The following is a 20,987-nucleotide window of genomic DNA, read 5'->3' as shown; positions in this document are numbered from 1 at the left end:
ACTTATTTAAGACCGTTTTGGATGTAATTTTAAACGTTTTAATAACGTTATTTCTTAACGTTGCGACAAACTAAGATCCAACTAACTGACAACGTCACGCGTGAGGTATAAATGATGTTGAATTCTAAGGTCAAAGCTAACTTCTTTGACAGCATTTTGGACGTGATTTTAAGCTTTTTAACAACGTTATTTTTTGGTTTGTAACTAACAACAAAGCAATCTAATTAGAACTTCACGTGACGTAAAAACTACGGTAAATATTGACATCGAAGCTTAGTTGTGTTTAGAATTAGACTATTTTATACGTCATTTTTAACGTTAATATAACGTTATTTTTCAACGTTATTACAATCTTCAATATAACCAATTCAAAACATCATACGTGGCGTATATGCAAAAAGCAATGATAACTGTCGCTGAAGATAACTTATTTGAAACCATTTTAAATGCTATTTTCAAAAGTTCCAATAACTTTATTTCTTGACATTACGAAAAACTAAAACGCGACCAAATTTGCAACATCTTAAATGATCGTAGTCATTTCGAAGGTTACGGCAAACCACAATGCAACCGGATTAAAACGTTAAACGTGACGTATACAACAAGGTATATACCTGACATCGAGGTAAACTTGTTTTAGACTATTTTATACATAAATTAAAACATTTCATTAATATTGTTTAGCGTTGATACAAACGTCAAAGGAACCCTATTAAAACGTTAAACGTGAGGTAGAAACAACATCAATTAGCCTACTTACGTTGAAGGTAACTGATTTTAGACGAATTTGCGTGTCATACACAATTTTTTCGACTGAGCTGAAGTACAATCGAATCAAAATGTCATACGTGTCGTATAAAAAACGTTGTTTACCGACGTCAAAACTAACTTTCCAAGTTTTAATTTTCGTTGAATAGAAATGCTTTCTTTTAAGGAATGCGTCGGGATTATGTAGCCTATTTACAAAATATTTGTATTTTTTTTGTAATGTGTTTTGATTAACTATTTTAGAAAATGTAAAGAAGTATACTTAGTTATGCTTACATAAAATAGAGATGTGACTTAATTTAAGATAGCATTTTAGTAAGGGTAACATTGTCTTTACATGAAACAAATCGCATAAAAAAGTACTTAGCGCAGCGACCGCTATAGACGCAGTTTCCTGGATAGACAAGAATGTCGCTCCCTGCTGCTTTTTTTCGCGGTTTTCGAACGGCGCGTAAACTCGTGATTGGCCAATATGCGGATGACATCACAGTCCAGTTTAAACATTTGCTATCAGGACATTGGAATTCAAAATAAGTTTTGGCAGCTCAGCGCTAGAGTGCTTGTTAGATATTTAGGTTGTTTTCCTTAAACCATGAAGATTAGGGTTATATAAAAAGATTAGGCTTTGTTGTCAAATATATTTTCAGGTTAAATAGTCTAAGCTGTATTTGTAGTTTTATTTATAACTTTTATTTTAAGTAGGAAAAAAAATGATTTACTGAATAAATGACTTTAAAGCCTCCACTAATTTTCATCTAACATAGAAAATCAAGCTCTATTACCTCTGTGGACAATTGCACGCACTGGTCTAGAATCCTACCACAGTGCACAATATTTGGGTTAGGGTGCGGGTTAGCATTTTGGATTAGGGTGGGTCAAGTATTAAATAATAGATATAATAATACTTGGCCCACCCTCACCCAAACGCTAACTCGCACCCTAACCCAAATATTGTGCGTTGATTTAATCATTGTGGTAGGATTCTAAACCAGCGCCCAATTGCATTCTACGGCGAGTGAACACCCAAACTTTTTAGACAATTTTAATGCAAATCTTGATCGTTGTATCATGCCAGCGTAAATACCTTGGGTGTGCATAAAACCCCAAATAAACACTTGAAAATTCATTACTGAAGATCGCGGCTAAAGGCTTGATTAAAAGTTCAAGGTGGGATTTGAAGAAGGGTACACGTTAAAGATATTCCTCATGAACTTGGCTGCTCATCAATATTTACAGGTAAATTAGTGATTAATATTTTCAAGATTTTTGTTAATTATTATATTTATTTGACTCTTACTGTTTTGTTTTATGCTTGCAATTGCCCTAGATGCTAACAACAAAGACTTTAAAATGTATCCTGGCTTCGTTTAAATTTCTTTATTTGGGCAGCAATTTTTTTCAAAACCTACCAGTGATAGACCAGTCTACATTCTGTGGACCAGAAGCTACACAGCACAAAACGCTATCACACAATAAGTAAAGGCAAAATAAACATAATATGACAGAATTATTGGGAAAAAATTATACCATAGACTAGTACTAAGAATGGTCTATATTTTTTTAATATAAAAACAAAGTTTAAAAAATGTATAAAATACTAATATTCATTATTAAATGTTATTATTGGCAAAAAAATGAGATAAAAATTCTTGATACTAAATTTTACCAAACAAATTCAGGTTGCACAAGAAAATACATTAACAGTGATATAAAATTTCTGTGCTGAAAGTTGGATGGGGTTTTCCTTAGCTTGAACAAACACATGAGCCATTTTTATAAGGTATATATTCCCCTGTTCGACCCTATAGCCCTAGCACTCACTTCCCTATTCCCTAATTTTTATATTATTTGCCCACAGCTTTCTTGATGTATCACACATGCATTCAGATTCGGATTAAACTGCTGGATTTTCGTTTTACACCGCTGGATTTGTATTGTTCTTATTTTTTCAATACGTTTTGTTGTTGTTAACGTTACTTTCCTGTTTTAATGTGCATTGTTTTACGCATAGTCTGTGAAATGCAAAACTTTTTCAATTTTGTCTTTTAGACTGTGTTAGTGTAATAGAGCAATTTAAGTAACACTATAAAATTTGTGTGTTTTGCAGGTCCACAGACCAATTTTCTCAGTTTTCTTGTCTTTTTTACAGTTCTTTATTGTCAACATTTTTATACTGCCGTGTTTGTTTTACTTCAATACTATATTATTTCTATATTTTCCTGGATGGTAATTGTTTAGAAGATTTAGTAAGAATTTGCAAGTGTAAATAATTACAGTCAGATATGTCACAACAAGTATAAGTGTTTTAAAAGTTCAAAAACATCGTTATTATGTTTATTTTTTGCGCATTATACCGTAGTTGCGAACGTAATTTGTAACTTCATTGCAAACGTAATTTGTAGGGCATGGAGTCCAAACTATTACGCAAACATAACAATGTGAACGCTTTCAATAACCTAGTTTTACAACGTAGTTTCTAACGTCGCATGAACTTTGTCCGGATCACACATTTTTACGTAAAAATAACGTCTGTGATAAACTTATAAATAACGTTGCTGAACATCGTAATTTGCAACGTCTAATCTACGTCGTCTGGAATGGACACTTCTACGTAAAAACAACGTTCATGATCAACGTATAAATAACGTAGTTGCACAACGTCGCATCTAGGTCGTAAAGTGTCGACGCTTTTACGTGAAAATAACGTTCATGATAAACGTCTAAATAACGTAGTTGCACAACGTCGCATCTACATCGTTTGGTGTCGACGCTTTTACGTGAAAATATCGTTCAGGATAAACGTATAAATAACGTCGCTGAACATCGTAATTTGCAACGTCTAATCTACGTCATCTGGAGTAGACACTTCTACGTAAAAATAACGTTTATGATAAACGCATAAATAACGTAGTTGCACAACGTCGCATCTAGGTCGTAAAGTGTCGACGCTTTTACGTAGAAATAACGTTGGTTGCAACGTCTTATCGACCAAACTTAAACCAAAAATCTACGTCGCTGCGACGTCAAATTGTTAGCTGGGTGGCTGCTACACAACAAATTAAAGTGCGCCTCTGTTAAGTTGAGTATCTGGACAAAACAGATACGTGATAGAATGGCGCTTTGAATTTCCACCCGGAATACAAATTTCCACCCGGAATACAAAGCACCTTTATGAACTTCGCCAACTCCTATCTACCAAGCCCAGTTATAACAAATAAGGAATTAAAAGTCGGTATTATTTCATTAACCCATATGGTAATAGAGTTGCTTCTATTTATAACTAAATTGAAAAATACTTGTGCATTTAAGTAACTTTTTAAATGACTTGACTTAAAGTTTGAGTGAAATTGCTTGACTTGGACATTATTAATTTAGTCAAGTGTCTTTTTAATAGTATTTCGTTTTATTTTGATATCATTGATTTGACTTGACTGTGACTTTTGTGTTTTTGTGTTTTTGTCAATTGATGGGTTATTTCTAATTTTATGTCTGATTTCTAACTATAGCTAATGTTAAAAAAATCTTGGGTGTTTAAATTGGAATACCTTAATTCGCAATGGAAAAGTGAAGTTGAACAAACAAATCAGCGTTAATTTATTCAAGCAAAGTTAGATTAAAGTTCATTGTGACCCTCTGTCCTTTTGACTTTATTTGTTCTTAGCGCCAGGAACCTTGCGATACAAACTTTCTTATGTTGTAAGCAAAAGAAACAAAGAAAGTAAAGGCTCCCACCTTCGTTGATATGAGCCGAGCTCGTTAATGCGAAAATACGCAATACCAGCCTCATTATGGCCACTTTCCAACGAAGTACGGTTGGCTGAATGCAGAACTAAAGCGCTAACAGCAAACATCACGAGTTCTTGTTAGATACACACCTTGTTGACTTACAGCTACCTTAAACATTTTTTTTAATTAAACTAATTCATAATCGCACCAACAACACAACGACACAACGACACAACGACACAACGACACAACGACACAACGACACAACGACACAACGACACAACAACACAACAATGGATCTACTCGTGCATCAACTTGTGAATTTAGTCTAAACTTTTCGAGCATCTAAAACTAACAACGTTCGAACTTGAACAGGTTGGGTTGTGTTTGACTGAAGCACAATAACCCAGGGTTAATATTCAATTTCAATTTACGCTCCCACTCGGACGAGTGTTTTCCAATCAGCACTCGTCCAGACCAAAAAAATACTCACCCAAAATATCTGCACACCGTCTGTTAATTTTTGTTGTACCAACTGTTAACCTGCCTTTCTATTTTTTAGTGTTTATTGTATGAAACCTGTGATTGGCTGTTTAAGCCACGCGTTTGTTGGCCTTTAACGCTTAGTGCCACAATCACGCCTTATATAGTAGACTATGACAAACAATACTATTTTACAAATCTTCCAGCAGATAACGCAGTGTTGAAATAATGTCCTATCTTATTGCGCCAATATATTTGTTTAAGCAACTTCCGTATTATTCTAACAGATTTTCTACCTGCTATATATGGTTGGCAGTCAGTCAGTGGAATAAGGACTAACAATACGCCAACGGGACAGGAAACCGCCCACCTTAGCGTTCGATAAGAGCAAAACAGTTAATGCGGAAATGCGCAATGCCAGCCTCATTATGGCCACTATTTAACGAAGTACAGGTTTGCTGAATGCGTAACTAAAACACTAACAGCTAACATTATGAGTTCTTGTTGTACACGCATCTTACTTCAATTACAACTTGTATCAATTTTTACGCTAAACCTTTCCATGTTTCAACTACTTCATAATATGAACAACACAACAACAGATCTACTCGTGCATTAACTAACTTGTGAATTTAGTTTAAAAACATCGAAACTTACAACGTTCGAACTTAAAGTTTGTAAATAAAGTTATTTGTTGTTTAAAGATAAATAGAAAATCTTTATTACGAATAAAATTTAGGAGCAGAACTTGGTTCTTTTAGGACAAACTTCCAATATAAATAATAAGATTAAACAAACCGTATTCTAAAGCAAACTACCTTCGGTATATTTAAACCGAGTTTTCAGCGAATTATAAATATTTATCCTGCCAATCTGCCATAGCTAAACGTACGAAACTTAATTACCGTAAATTGAACATACATACAGGCGAGTTAAAAAGTATGGCTTCTACACAACAGTTTCTCATTTTATTCCCTGCAGGGCCGAACAAAATATCCGAGCATTGAGCGAGAGACAAATATATAATATGACAAGTCGGAAGAAATTTCGGCTTCCTCTTTGTCACGGTAAAGTTCTGTTCTTCTGTGCTTGGCTGCTACACAACAACACAGCCAACCATATGGCCAACTAAATCACGCCTGGCTGATTTACGGTAAAAAACTCACCCCTTCAAGAATAGCGTCAAATGAACAGAAACTTTTAAAAGTTTCAAAGTTTTTTCCTTTTGCAACTCAATTAATCCGATAGTAACCTATATCAAGGTAAAACAACATTAACTGGTGAATCAATGCAATTCGCAAAGCTGCTAACTGTTGACGTTTCTCTGTGAGTTTTAATAAATTGAATAAATAAATTGTGACTAAAAAACACTTCATATTATTATTTTTTTTGGGGGGGAAACGTTTTTATGGATGACGTCACAAGGTTACATCTAAACGTGACGTCATAAAACGTAACCTTAAGAAAGCCACACAGTTGCTCTTTCAAGTGACGCACCAACTACAACGTAAAGCTTGTACTCGTTGGTCTGATGAAAAGTGATCATGTACATTTTAAGGAAGTTGTTAATCAAGAAGGCCCAAGTTAGACGAAATGCGTCGCTTAACCGCCGACTGTTTACTTGTGTGCGTAGGTGGGCAAACCACAGCACAATTCCTGCTTGGTTCGAATCGCAAAAACTATAACTCCTATAGGAAGAGGGCAATTTAAACTGTTTTGTTGATGTTAGGTTGGTCCAGCACTGCCTTACTTTAAGACTTAAGTCATTTAACAATCACAGCCTTGATTGTTATAAAGCAGTAAAAGAGGTGCGTTATTTGGCCGGGAGGAATTTACAGTTTGCTGAAGTTATCGTTCAGTAAGCAAGTCCAACTTTTGGGAATTAACTTTATTACCGTTTTTATCCTGATAATGGTCAGAACACTAGATGCCTTAAACTTCTAGTATTGGTACTTGTAACATAAGCATTCGAAAAAAAAGAATATATTATTTAACCATCGTCTATTAAAAGCAGTAATTGAGGAATTGTTTTTCGCTTAGTTATTGTTTTACTCTAATTGCAGTACGATTAAAACAAAGAAATATTTCAGATGCTGATAACTTATCGAGTAGAAACGGACAACAGGATAAGTAGTAACCTAAACTGACAACCCAAGTTGACAAAACTCATTATAAACAATGCCGTTTAAAATTCCACTAGAAATTTGACTCTAAATCAATAAATTAAATAAAAAAATATATATTGCGTTATTTGAAGCAGTTCGACCATAGAGTACTAATTGCATAGAAGACCCACTGGGTCTCGTCACGCATGAGTAACACTGACACGATTTGTTAAAAACACGGGTTTCGGCGGCAATTACAGAGTATTTATGTCGTTTGTTGACCTGCGTATTATTTTCGCGTTTTTGCGTATTTTATTCAGCGTTTTGGTTAATGCACGAACTTTTCTAATTCTATCCATGTTTATTTTGTTAGTTTAATAAATTTAACATGTCAAGTATTGGACTGACAAGTGAGATAATAGCCGAACTGCTTAACGTTCCCCAAAAAGTTGAATTACAACCACTAATCAAGCCAACACCAGAAGCAACCATCAGTTTAGTGTCCCTGCCGGGAGAGATTAAGCTTTCCTTCTAGCCTACGAAGTAATTACGGATTGGTTGCAGCTGGGTTGTATAATATCACAAACCCGAAATTTTGTTGTAATGCTGACAAGTTATTTTTAAATTTACCATAATTTCGTTTTACTTGTTTTAAATGCAACAGGTACGCCACGTTTCACTTGAGTGAGGATTCTCTTTCAAATAAAAGAATCTCCCTGAATTTGTTTCGTGACAGTTGGTTTGAAATTCAACGGCTGTACCACCAAGTCGTACGTTCGCTCCATTTTAATTAAACTTTTGCGAAAAAGAAATGTGTTTCTGCAGCGCGACAGTGTTTGTGCAACTATCTTGGGCTGTATAACCGCTGAAACGGATCTGTAACCCCTGAAATAGGGTTTTATCCATGAAATGGGGCTTTAACCCCTTAAATGGGGCTTTACTCCCTGAAATAGATCTGTAACCCCTGAAATGGATATGTAACCCCTGAACTGGGGCTCTAACTCCTAAAATAGGGCTTTATTCTTGAAATGGGGCTTTATCCCCTCAAATTAATCTGTAACCCCTGAAGTGACGCGTAAGCAACTCAACTTAGGATGTAACCCCTGAAATAGATCTGTAACCCTTAAAAGGTGACCCCTTAAAGGGGTCTGTAACCCCTGAAATGGTAATCCCTGAAATGGATCTGTAACCCCTGAAATGGTGTTTTAACCCCCTTGGGTTGTTGTTATTCAGCAATTTCCAATTCGCCCAAGCCCTCACTTTTGCCGTTGGGAATTCCCCACCTTGCTGCATGTTCCTTCTATTGATAAAACGTCGCTCGTTTAAAGTTTTTTTTTTGGTTCGACCTCTAAAACAGTTGAACCCAAGCTACCGAAGTTTATCCAAATTTACGTTTAAAGACCGAGTCTTACATTAATGTGTACTTTTCCTTATACTAACGATTTGTAATAATATTTTACGAAATAAGTAATATTGGCGCCATCCATACAATATTGTTCCAACAAGTTTTCCTAGTGCTTCAAAAACGGACATTATCTTAACTGCAAATAAGGATTTGAAATTGGGATTCTACAATAGAACATATAGCTTGATACCAGGCCCGTGGAGTAGTAGTCGGACTCGGTTTATTTGTCTGTATCCGGACTCGGGACTCGAAGGAGTTGATTTATTAAGCTGGAATCGTATTCGAGACTCGGCTTATTTGGCTGGAGTCGAACTCGGGCTCAACTTTGTCTACTTCACACTGGTCGGTATACGCGGACACGTTTTGTCATCTGAAAACGGACAGATTTCTAACAAATGATAAATTGGTTAGGTGGAATGTCAAGTGTCGCTATCTGTTAGATCAGTGTTTCTTAACCTTTTTTACTTGGGGGCGCACCTACAAACGTATGAAAACGTGGCGGCGCACCTTACGAGCGAAGGGAGCGCGAAAATTTTGAGGTGTACTGATATTTCCTTTAAATTGCTTGCATTTTTATATTGACTGGGTTTTATAGTTGCATATCTTTAAAGAGACTTCCAGCCCTTGAAGATAAAAACGTTATTTTGTCCGTTAAAGTCTTATTCCGATTAATTTTGGAATGATTTCGACATTTTTTCCTTTCGCTCGCGGAGCACCAAGCATCCTTTCATGGCGCACCAGTGCGCTGCTGCACCGGTTGAGAAACGCTGTGTTAGATGAATGGCAAACAAACCTTCATCTATATTAATTGCATGCGATATCATAGTTGAACTAACCCTACAGCCTACAAAATTTATCTGGATATATTACCAACTCTATTTCTTGAATGCTTTACTACTGAGCCGTAATATGTGAGTCACAAAAAAGCAAATCAAAGATCACTGTGTTATTTAATTAAACCACACAATCACTATGCTTATAATATCTCCATTTGACAAATAGTTTGATTTTAGTGGGCGTCGGGCAGTCTTCTAAAAAAGCGTTAAATTAATTAGGGGCAGATTGCTAACATGGTAAGTTTGTTCGGGGCAATGTCAAATGTCACTATCTGTTGGACGGATTGATGAAAATTCTTTATCCTTTTTATTGAAACTAGTGCTGGCAGTTTCTTCAATCAAGTGCGACTCCTGATCACATGATTGGTCCAGGTCTAAAGCTGAAATACCACCGTTTGATACTTGGGCCGCTTCCACTCTTCTAATCTTCTCGTCGTTTTTTTCTAAAGTAAAACAGCAGCAAATACTTTCTTTGTTGAAATTTAGTTATTCATATATATGGAGCATAATGGTTGAGGTTGTAGTTAGGTGTAAAATGAATATCAAAGCCCATGTAGAAATAGGTGTCATTTTAAACGTTTTGAATAAAATCGTAAGATATTAGCTGTAAGCATGGGCGCCCGCACGGGGGGGGGGCAAGGGGGGGAGCAAGTGCCCCCCCCTGGAATTTCAAAATGCGATTACTAGTATGATTTATAGGTGTAATAAGTATTATTTATAAAGGTTGAAAATATTATACATTATCCATTGCCCCCAGTGGCGCATCCAGGGGGCGGGAGTTCTTACCCCCCTTTTTGTAAGTGATATTATCGTTTTTGGTTCGTGTTTGTCATGGTTTAACTGTTCGAAGCGGCGTGCTTTTTAAGTAATTGGGTCACGCCGCACGCGTCTTAATCTAATGGGAAACCAAATCGAGCGCAAAACGCCGTTTTTCTTCTTTTGTTTGTTCGACCGTAAACGCTGGAATGTTTTCTCTTTCGTTATTTGTTTAGGTTGACTGATTAGCAAGTGTGTATTCGACAATTGACAACGCTAAGTCAAACCTTCTTTCATTTTTTCTCGCTAAAAAACGTCGAGTTATACGCAGTATGTTGCTCGCTGTTCGGTCTCTGCGCTAATATCCGATGTTGGTGTAACATCGACATTTGTTCAACTGAACCAGATTCTTAAAACGAGGAATAATGGTGACTGTCGTGCGCGTTTCAAAGTCTCCATTTTTAATAGTACACCGAAAAGCCATCGCAGACTCGCCGAATCTGTCGATCTATGATGCAAGCAGAGCAAGCCAGAAAAACAACTGGCCTGCAGTGAGGTTCGAACTCACGACCTCCGGTCAAGCCGGGACCGTCGCTCTACCAACTGAGCTATGCAGGCTCAGAGAGGAGCGAGTCGAGAAACAACCATGCGCCAATACTTGCACATTTTGTTAGTACAAGCATGGTTGTTTCTCGACTCGCTCCTCTCTGAGCCTGCATAGCTCAGTTGGTAGAGCGACGGTCCCGGCTTGACCGGAGGTCGTGAGTTCGAACCTCACTGCAGGCCAGTTGTTTTTCTGGCTTGCTCTGCTTGCATCATAGATCGACAGATTCGGCGAGTCTGCGATGGCTTTTCGGTGTACTATTGATACGGAAGCCGTAATCGTTGGTCATAAAGCAACTTCCGAGGGGCTAGATCACAGATGTTATTAAACACATATGTTTGTGTGTGTCTTTCATTGATTGATACGGACTGATGATCCCCCAGTGTGAAGTTGCTTGTACTAACAAAATGTGCAAGTATTGGCGCATGGTTGTTTCTCGACTCGCTCCTCTCTGAGCCTGCATAGCTCAGTTGGTAGAGCGACGGTCCCGGCTTGACCGGAGGTCGTGAGTTCGAACCTCACTGCAGGCCAGTTGTTTTTCTGGCTTGCTCTGCTTGCATCATAGATCGACAGATTCGGCGAGTCTGCGATGGCTTTTCGGTGTACTATTGATACGGAAGCCGTAATCGTTGGTCATAAAGCAACTTCCGAGGGGCTAGATCACAGATGTTATTAAACACATATGTTTGTGTGTGTCTTTCATTGATTGATACGGACTGATGATCCCCCAGTGTGAAGTTGCTTGTACTAACAAAATGTGCAAGTATTGGCGCATGGTTGTTTCTCGACTCGCTCCTCTCTGAGCCTGCATAGCTCAGTTGGTAGAGCGACGGTCCCGGCTTGACCGGAGGTCGTGAGTTCGAACCTCACTGCAGGCCAGTTGTTTTTCTGGCTTGCTCTGCTTGCATCATAGATCGACAGATTCGGCGAGTCTGCGATGGCTTTTCGGTGTACTATTGATACGGAAGCCGTAATCGTTGGTCATAAAGCAACTTCCGAGGGGCTAGATCACAGATGTTATTAAACACATATGTTTGTGTGTGTCTTTCATTCATCTCCATTTTTAAGTAATGGTGGTTAACGCAAAATTATGCTCTTTGGGCATACTCTAAGACCATGTACTAAGCGTGCAATAGACACAGCTTATTTCCCCTGAACCGCAGTTTGTAATTTAGACTTGGCACACAGCTCGGCGCAGATGTTGCGCTAATCGTGGCATAATAACACCCGGAAAAAACGATCTTCGTTTAGTATAGCAGTTGGTGAAAGACGTGCTTGTAATTTGGCGCTCGTTCCGTTCATGGAACTTGAAAACTGCGCTGCTGATAGTCCAAATATGTATGAATCTACCACAATAAATCATACATAGTTCACGGTCTTGGTTTGTTTTTTTGTCTGAAGTTAACGATTGCACACCGTGATTTCGCAGCAGGCGCCTGACAGCATTGTCGACGACGCACGAGGTCGCTTTTGCTGGACGTATTTGACTGTTCCGTAATTCAAAACAAACATATCGAAGTATCCGTAATTCAAAACAAACATATGTTAAGGAAAATGGGACTAAATTTATTTATTGGACGCTATTAAAGTGATTGCATGATGAAGTGGAAAAGCTGGCAAAACGACACAAGATATTATTAAGCGTTGTATTAACCCTAAACAGTAAATCTGAATGTTAATTTACAACAAGTCAAAATAGAGCCACAAATATATCCCTAAATTATTCAGTATAGATAATTTTCATAAATAACAACACATACTGAAAAAGGTCGACACCAAAACGGCTGATGCCAGACTGATGGCTTCCGATCGTCCCACACCCTCTCCCTACAGTTTCAGGCGTTATTTCGATGAATTAAGACGTATACCCCTGGGTTTAGGTCCATCATACTGTAGTGGTTATTACTATCATACTGTAGTGGTTATTACTGCGTTTTTGGCTGTATTATGTCGTTGGCCTCAATACAATAGTGTTGTAGATTTTTCTGCTTTAGATTTTGTTGTTTTTAGGTCTTATATTGTGTGTTCCACTCAAATATAAGTCCTTCTGGTATTTATTTGTTTACTGACGTTTCGGCTACCTATCCAGGATGCCTTCATCAGGGAATGTAACAACTCCACGCCAAACACCACGCAAAATTAAACGAGAAAAACATTTTAGGCTTTTTGTGTCGTTTTACTTTGCGTGATGTTCGGCGAAAATGTTAGTTAGGGTGCCTATATATTTTTTTAAGGGTGCATTAAATCAAAACTGTTGAGAACAACTGCTATAATGTAACAAATAAATGTATAAAGCAATCGAAAACTATACGTTAAAAGTAAATGATCAGCAACAAAAGGTTACGAATTATGTTTTGAATCATTCTGTATAAAACTGAGGCTGACATCTGCCAGGACCGAATAATGGCCACAATAAAAAACAGTGCAAAATTTTACTGCAAAAATTTTTTTTAAATCACATTCAGGTTATTTCCTGGCATAACCTGGTACCAGTCAACCATTGTGTATAAGCACAGTCTAAAATGCTCTTATGCTATAATATCGCACATGAATAAAACACTATTTTATTTCATAAACATAAGCTGTTGTAATCTATGAATGTTTCATGTAACCAGATAAGATTAACACATTGCCTGTAAAAGAATTTTCTAGGACTCTTTAAAAGCAAAACATATCTTAGAAATAAGCACAATCGTAGGTAAAGCAAGATATTACCAGGAAATCAATGAAATGTGACAGGCCCGTGGGGAAACAAGATTAAGTTCAATATCATAAACACCATAATTTTTTTCCAGCTTTGCGCATTTACATAAAGGTTATAAGTCAACAAAGACAGTGCTTTTGCTTCGCTAAACGACTCTGGTATTCTATAGACGCTCTATTTGAAGCTAATCAGTTGTCCTCAACCTTTTTGTAGTCGCAACCCTTTGCCTGTGGTTGTCGTGAAGAAAAAATATGTGTTTAATCGGATTTGCATCGACTATAATAAGTTGAACAAGATATCCCTGTTCGATCCGGAACCGATGCACACAGCCGAAGAGCTGTTCCTCAGACTGTTTATCACCAAATACTTTACTAAACTGGATCTTACGAAGGGGTACTGGCAGTTGCTAAGGAGGACTTTCACAGAGGGTTTTCGTTTGCGGTTTATACGAAATTTTTCAAAGTGCCATTCGGGGTGGTTAACTCGGGAGCGACTTTCGTTCGCGCTATGCGCTCTTTATAGAAAGGACTAAGCGACGTTGAATGCTATATTGACGTACAAATTAATTTTAAATTAAGAAATAACATAATAATATTGACATAAACATTAAAAATTAACATTTTAAACAGGTTTCCACTCAAACGAATCTATATAATGTCAAATAAAATTATGTAATATCATGGCATTTTGATCAGACAGATTTCTTCTTTTGTATTTGTTAAGATTCGACAACCTGCTTCATTGGCTTTTCATACCTCTCATTTTACCATGAAAAAGAGTTACGTATGTGTAATCGTTCTTAAAACATTTTTTCATCAAAAGAATGACAAAAACAACCACATTCCAGTTTATGGGAAATCTGTGTTAATACAAAAATAAATATAGCGCCCTCTATTGGCATTTATGAGAAGGTACATGTGGTACATTTGACCCGGTCTTAAATGTATTTTGCACCAAAACCTCAACTTAAGACTTACCATTCCTGTTACAGTAGAATATAAAGTTACTTTCCACCCAGTTTCATTGATGTAGTTGAAATGATATTTAAACGTGACATGGTGACCACATTAAGGGTGGTCTTAAATGGGTTTTGCACCATGTCCAGCACTTAAGACCGGCCATTTATTGACCACTGATACGTGGCGCAACATTTAAGATAGGTTTGATCGATGTACTCGACATGAGATTTAAACCGAAATTTGGGTTTTTTTCAACAGCCCCCCTTTCTAAACGCACCAAGTTCATACCTTAAGACCGGCCTTTCGGGGGTCCATGTGGGGCCCTTATATGCTCTAAATAGTCAAACCTTTTTTACGCGACATGCTATTTAAATCTGTGCTAGCCCCTGGGTTAGATTTTCTGCTACTTTCTCTCAACATCTTCCACTTTTGTTTTGTGATTCAGTTTTAAAATATTTAAACTAGCAAAAAAGTACTCAATTATTCCACACTTGGTTCTGCTCATGTTAGATATAGGCTACTTTTATTTCATATCTTTACATTTTGGTGAGCAAGGTTAAGGAAATACACATTGGGCGAGATAATAGTTCTAAATATCTACCAAACAAAGCACATTAAATACAAAAGCAATGCTAGACGATATTATACATAAACAAGTGTTGATATTGTACAAATTCTGCTTAAATTCATTACTAAAATAGCATTTCTTAACATGACATAGTTAACTGAATAATATACTGTTACTGCCAGACATTGCATCCAATTGTCGCCTGAAACAAACTTACAATTGACGTAGTTAATTAAGTCGACGTTTACGCAAATCTTGAGGACTACAAACCTTTATAGACGGGCCAACCTAATTTTCTAAATACAAAAATGATCCAGTTAAAAAGAAGTACGTGATTTTTGGTTTTAAATTTTGCACACACAGGCGCGGATTCGTGAATTATATTTGGCCAAGACCGTGCATTTTTTTACAGAAGACGACTTTTTGCTAATTTTGTATGATAAACTAGTATTTTTATCCACAAAGCGGGATACTTATAAGCTGGCATAATTATACGAAATTAACGTAGGTATAGAAATTAATCCATTATTACTGACACATAGGCGGTAAATATAGGAAGGTTAAAATTCACATTAATCATCCTTTAAAAATGCAATTACACCACATATTTATAAATTTAGTTATAATGCGAACTCTAAATAATTACGAAATGAAGTTTCAGTTATAAAAGGAAGGATTTGGAGGCTATGTGTGCCTACAACACAAAAATTTACAGCTTAATAGTTACAGGCTTATTTCATTACATATAAACTATACACAACACACGATAGATGAACTTTGTGGAATTGAACAAGGCATAGGCGTTTTTGACAATTTTCAATCATTGTTAAGATAATTAGTAGAATATATAACCACAAAGCATTAGTAGTTCACACATTGTTAATCAAGTATAATAGTACAAATTAAAATCAGGTATGGGGTTCAATCCATTATTAGTGATATATTTGCGGGGAAAAAAATGTTGCAATTATATTTTTGGCTACTCAAGAAACCTGCAAAATTGCGGGCAAATAGACCGAACACCTAAATTTATCTATGATGTAAGTTTGAAATGTAAGCACGATGTTAAACAAGGTTGCTTTGATTTTTAAATGCTGCTCAGTACTTATAGCAAAGGTTAAATATATTCGATCATTACAGGTCGCTTCGAGCAGTAGCAACTCCAAAGCTCGGAAAAACGAGTTTCTTTCTTAGCGAGCTAACATATGTGGGCATTTGTGTCTTTTCAATACTCATCTTCCTGCCAGCAATTGTTTTCACCTCTGTTGATGTATTTTTAGTCACTTCACTTGAAACTTTAATCATTAGATCGAAAAAATCCTCCTCTTCATATTGGCCTAAAAATGTGTTAGCTTTGTAAGCACTAAAGTGTGTGTAGCTCATTCTGTAGATCTTATAAGAATACCTACAATACTTCTCCAAAATTTATCTATATTAGTTAACAAACTGTAAAGTAAAACAATTGAATATCAAAACTGTTTTTAATAAAATTCCCGTAGCTCACAACAGGAAAGTCCAATACTTTTAGTTCCTTGCCGATACCCGATATTTTAAACAAGAAACATCAAGATCTGATCCTATACCAAATGACGACATATTTTACTCAAACAAGCAAAATATATGAAATTGAAATGTTTAAAGTATTTTTTGCAGGTTATCAGGCCTGAATAAGTTTGGTTACTTCAAGGTATTGCACTATTAAATTTACATTTCAAAGTATAATTTGCTAAATTAGGTAGCAAATACGACTAAAATTCCAGTCCTATACTATTTTGATATCGTATCGGCACCGATACTACCACTTGACATCTGGCATCGGCTCCGATCCGATATTATCGGACATCCTAACTAACAATAAAAGCAATTTTATTTAAACATACCTTGAAAATATTCCCTTAGCTGCTTCCCCATTGTTTGAATAAAGCGAGCTCCATTGGTTTTATTGCGAAAGGACACATATCCTAAAAGTATTAGTAGGGTTAAGCAAAATTGAATGGAAAGTCATTGGTTACATTTAACTATATTTTATATTCGTTTTTTTTGTTGAAACATTATATGTAATTGCTTACCATTTGCAGTTGCGTAGCAAGCAAGAATATCCGACTCTTTGGGCGTGAGCTGGGATACTGACTCAGTTTCAGAAACTTCTTCATTTCTAGATTCTTCGGGTCTTGTAGGATTAAGTTCATTCCCAGAAAAGTGAGCAATTTCAGTATAACGAATTCCTTCATAAGGCTTGGCATCACAATCATTCCGTAGTTCATCTCTGGTCTTGCCCCTACATGCCTAAATTGCATTTGGGCATTACTTTTTTTATCTAGCATATGTTAGTTTTATGTACACAGTCAGCTCTTTTAAGGTTTGTTGTGCGCAGTATTTCACACTTTTATATCGTTTAGTTATTAGGTGGTCCGAACAAAAAAAAATTTGACACATGTTGTTTTTGTCCAATGTTTTTTTTTAATTTCTTCAGTCAATATTTTTGTAAATCAATTTTGGCAAGGAAAAAACAGTCTTGGACAAGAATTTTTTACAGCTGAGACCCTTCTAAAGTAAGGCAAAACTTTCATTTTTTTGTTAATTTTGGTTTAAGAACTTTTCAGCGATAAAAAATCGTAAAAAAAATGATAAAATCCTAAAGGGTAAATAAAAAATAAGAACCTTACCCCTATGTTTTAACCCAAAGTCTCTTTGAGTGTCATTGCATGTTTTCATATCATCGAATGTATAACGGCCCTATTTAATTACAATTTTTCTAGCTTATAGATAAACCATAAAAGTCATCCCCCGTTTGAACTATTTTTATCCATATTTTATATATGACAACAGGCTTGCAACAGCGGGACTCAAACTTTTTTGCGCAAATGTATAATGTTTTTGCATTATTGCCGTTGTATTGTGTGTCGTCACATCTTGTGAAACAAGATAACGTACTGTATAAATTAATGTGTCGAGCACGAGCACTTTGTTGTGTGCCCAATGCGAAAAGCGTCCTGAATTTACAGTTTAGTGCCAACTCAACTAATTAAGCTCTTTTTTTTTTCGCGCTTCGCGCGACCGACAACCAACCTTACTGTTTTCATTTTTCAAGTTGTCTTAGTGATATTTAATTAAAAATGCCGAATTGCTTTTCGTAGGGGGGCGAAAGGCATGTGAAAATTACCAAAGTTGGGCGCGGTTAAAAAAAGGTTAAGAACCATTGCCATAGGCTATGTATAATTTGCCAGCAATAAGCCTAATAATCGCTGTTTAAAAACATTGGCCCGCAAGATAAAAAAAAATAAAAAGAAAGATAAAAAAAAAAGTTTTTGGCCCGCGATGAAAAGAAGTTGGACAACCCTGACATATCGAAATGGAAAACAACACTGGGATTATATGGACACTGACAAATAAGACCTGTTTGAATAATATAAAATAACTCCAGAATACCATTGATATAGTAATGACTTAAGAGGTGGAGTTTGGTTTAGGAGGTATGTAAGAGGTTCTTTAAATTATAATCTGTCGATTCGCTCTTAACCTGATGGATTTAGGTCTTCTTTAAATTCCACTTTAATTGACCACATCCACTCTAATTAACAACAACCACTTAAAATAACAATAAACATTCTAATTAACTTTTATTGACCTCCAAAGTAATAGGCTATTGCGTTAATGGACAATTGTATCAAATAGCGCCTAATTATTTGTTAGTTAACGATAAAGCAAAGAAAACCTGAATAAAAAACAGTTTGGGCTTATCCTTGAGGTTTTCGCATTCGCTGATGATTTTAAATGCTTTAGCTAGTTCGTATTTTTCATCCTTCAGCCAGATATCTTTCTCCGAACCATGGGTCATGATTGCCACAACCACACACTTATCATCTTCCGTAACTTCTTTGTTTGCAATATGGTTTAACTTCTAAAACATAATACAAGAAAACTGTAAACAGGGTTGGAAATATTTCAGTTTACCTTCAAATGCCTTTATTATTACCGATTTAAAATCCTGCTTTGTACAATCAATGTATACTTCTATTTCGAGCTTCATCAGTTCAAATATGTCCTTGAGAGCTTCAACATCATGTTCACTGCCTTCTCGCTTTAATTCCTCCAATGGTATCGAATCTGCAATGAAAGTTTAGCTCAGCTATATTCTTGTATAAATTATAGCCCGAAAACCCATTACCAAATTCAATTTATTTTTTTCGAGTGTTTTGTTATTACCGGTATACAAAAGTAGGAAATATCTATTTAACTATGGAAAACTGGAAAGTATTTCGTTGTGCAATTTACGAAAGTTAGTCGCATTATAAATATGTGTTTTAGATGTCTATACTGCAAGCAAACTTACGCTGAGAAGATCCTGATTGGGCTTTCACTTTGGTCGTGAATTGCATATTATTGAAGATGTAGCCTTTTCCAACCTTTCCATTGCTCTTTGGTGACAAGTTATATCTTTCTAGTGGAAACTTATTCATATTTATTTCAGATATGCATCAGATCCTAATATGCGTACAGTAGATCACAACAAAATGAACAAAATTACGAACACTTTTGCATCTTATAAACTTTTAATATGTAGTTTGGTTCGTCTTATATTAAAAGAATCAAAATTTCCAATGGCGAAAAGATAAATAACAAGGAAGTAGCAATTTGCCTGGATCGCTGATTTACGCTTGCACCAATACGTAATTATTCATTGATTTGGGTTAGGGTTGGGGTTAGCGTTCGGTGGTAATATATTAGCCTTAATATTCCGATTTTTGCATAATTTCAATGATTTTGTCGAAAATCGAATAAAATTACTATGTAAGCCGGGTAAATAGCATCAGGAGGTGTCCTAATTGGCTATTCGAACCGATCGCTCTTTTACGCTTGCACCCGTTAGTGATTATGTGTAATTTGAACTGCTTTTGCGTCTGGGTGAATCGTTTTTTCCATAGCATAAACCCGTGATCTATACAATGGCACTCGCTAAAGCACAATCGCCTCATATTTGTGTTTGTAGAAGTTGCGATATCATATTGCACGAGTAAAGAAACCTAAGTAAAATATAGGAACAAGGCACAGCATAAAGTTTACCAGGTATCTGTTTAATTTCGCGTACAAATTGATATAACAAGGTACAGTTATATTTCTCAAAAAGTACTATTCAATTTATAAAGTTAAACGACTGAATTCAGAATGCCAGCAAATAGTAAAATAATTTGAGTCTAATAATGAAAGCGAGGTGTGCGCTTTAGGTCGCCGTAAAACGAAAGAATATGCTATACGTCAACACTTTTACAACAACACAAAATTATTCCTAAATATTAACCCTAAGTGTTACAACATATTCATTCAGTGTTAAAACTTATTGATCATGGGGGTATGTTTTTAGTTGCAACAGTCAGATTTGAAAAGGATCATATAGTCTGTTGATGAATGTTGTATATTATTTATGCAAAAGGAAGTGAAGAAGGTTTTCTCAGTGCACATAACTATTTAAAAAAATGCAAACGGATATAAGTCTACTTTGTAATTTCATGGACGATTTGAGATTTGATAAAGCAACAAAATAAATATCAATCGATAGATTTTACCACCTGGGCAATTTTTTCCCGAACCGTAACCGAACCGGAAAATAATTGTGTTTTGTAGCGCGGCCATGTTTGTGGAACTAGGTGGGACTGTAGCCCTAGAAATGGGGCTGTAACCCCCTTGGGTGGTAGTTATTCAGCAATTTGTAATTCGCGCATGCCGTCACAGTTGTCCTTGGGAATTCCCCACGTGGCTGAGTTTTCTTTCCCTTGATAAACCATCGCTCGCAGCAAACGGCGTTTTTTTTTCAATGCGACTTCTTAAATGAAATGGTTGAACCCAGTTACCGGAGTTTATTAATTTACATTTGAAAGACCGAGTCTTAAATTATTGTTTGCTTTTCCTAATGACAACAATTTGTTATTAGTTTACAAATAAATAAAAGTGACACTTTATAGGTGTTTCTAAATCCCTGAAACTGACGCAAAATTATTGTAAAAAACATTCTTGCATTTTAAATAATTGTCAATCGTTGTTAAGATGGCGCTCAAATTATCGGTAAATAAATGAA

General features: G+C 36.1%; 1 protein-coding gene across 1 annotated transcript; it reads right to left on the bottom strand.

Annotated features, from left to right (window-relative positions):
* Positions 1–15,017: 15,017 nt before the first annotated feature.
* On the bottom strand, positions 15,018–19,400 carry LOC146135276 (caspase-14-like). Its single transcript, XM_083395365.1, has 6 exons — positions 19,248–19,400; positions 18,891–19,021; positions 18,630–18,815; positions 16,984–17,200; positions 16,795–16,875; positions 15,018–16,251 (listed from the first exon to the last, which is right to left on the bottom strand). Exons 1-6 carry the CDS (start codon positions 19,372–19,374, stop codon positions 16,049–16,051), a joined length of 945 nt encoding a protein of 314 aa, XP_083251491.1. The 5' UTR covers positions 19,375–19,400; the 3' UTR covers positions 15,018–16,048.
* Positions 19,401–20,987: the final 1,587 nt, after the last annotated feature.

The sequence above is a fragment of the Ascidiella aspersa genome, chromosome 8 (genome assembly GCF_963924565.1).
Source record: "Ascidiella aspersa chromosome 8, kaAscAspe10.2, whole genome shotgun sequence".
Classification (NCBI taxonomy): domain Eukaryota; kingdom Metazoa; phylum Chordata; class Ascidiacea; order Phlebobranchia; family Ascidiidae; genus Ascidiella; species Ascidiella aspersa.
This window is presented reverse-complemented; position numbering and strand designations above follow the sequence as displayed.

Bases quoted from the DNA above. Each gene is read 5' to 3' on its own strand.
- LOC146135276 (XM_083395365.1), bottom strand. From the start codon at position 19,374: ATGAATAAGTTTCCACTAGAAAGATATAACTTGTCACCAAAGAGCAAT. The intron at 17,201-18,629 runs GTTTTCTTTGCT...AATGCAATTTAG, and splicing joins CCAAACTGTTTTTTATTCAG to GCATGTAGGGGCAAGACCAG. The intron at 16,252-16,794 runs GTATGTTTAAAT...ACACATTTTTAG, and splicing joins GCTAAGGGAATATTTTCAAG to GCCAATATGAAGAGGAGGAT.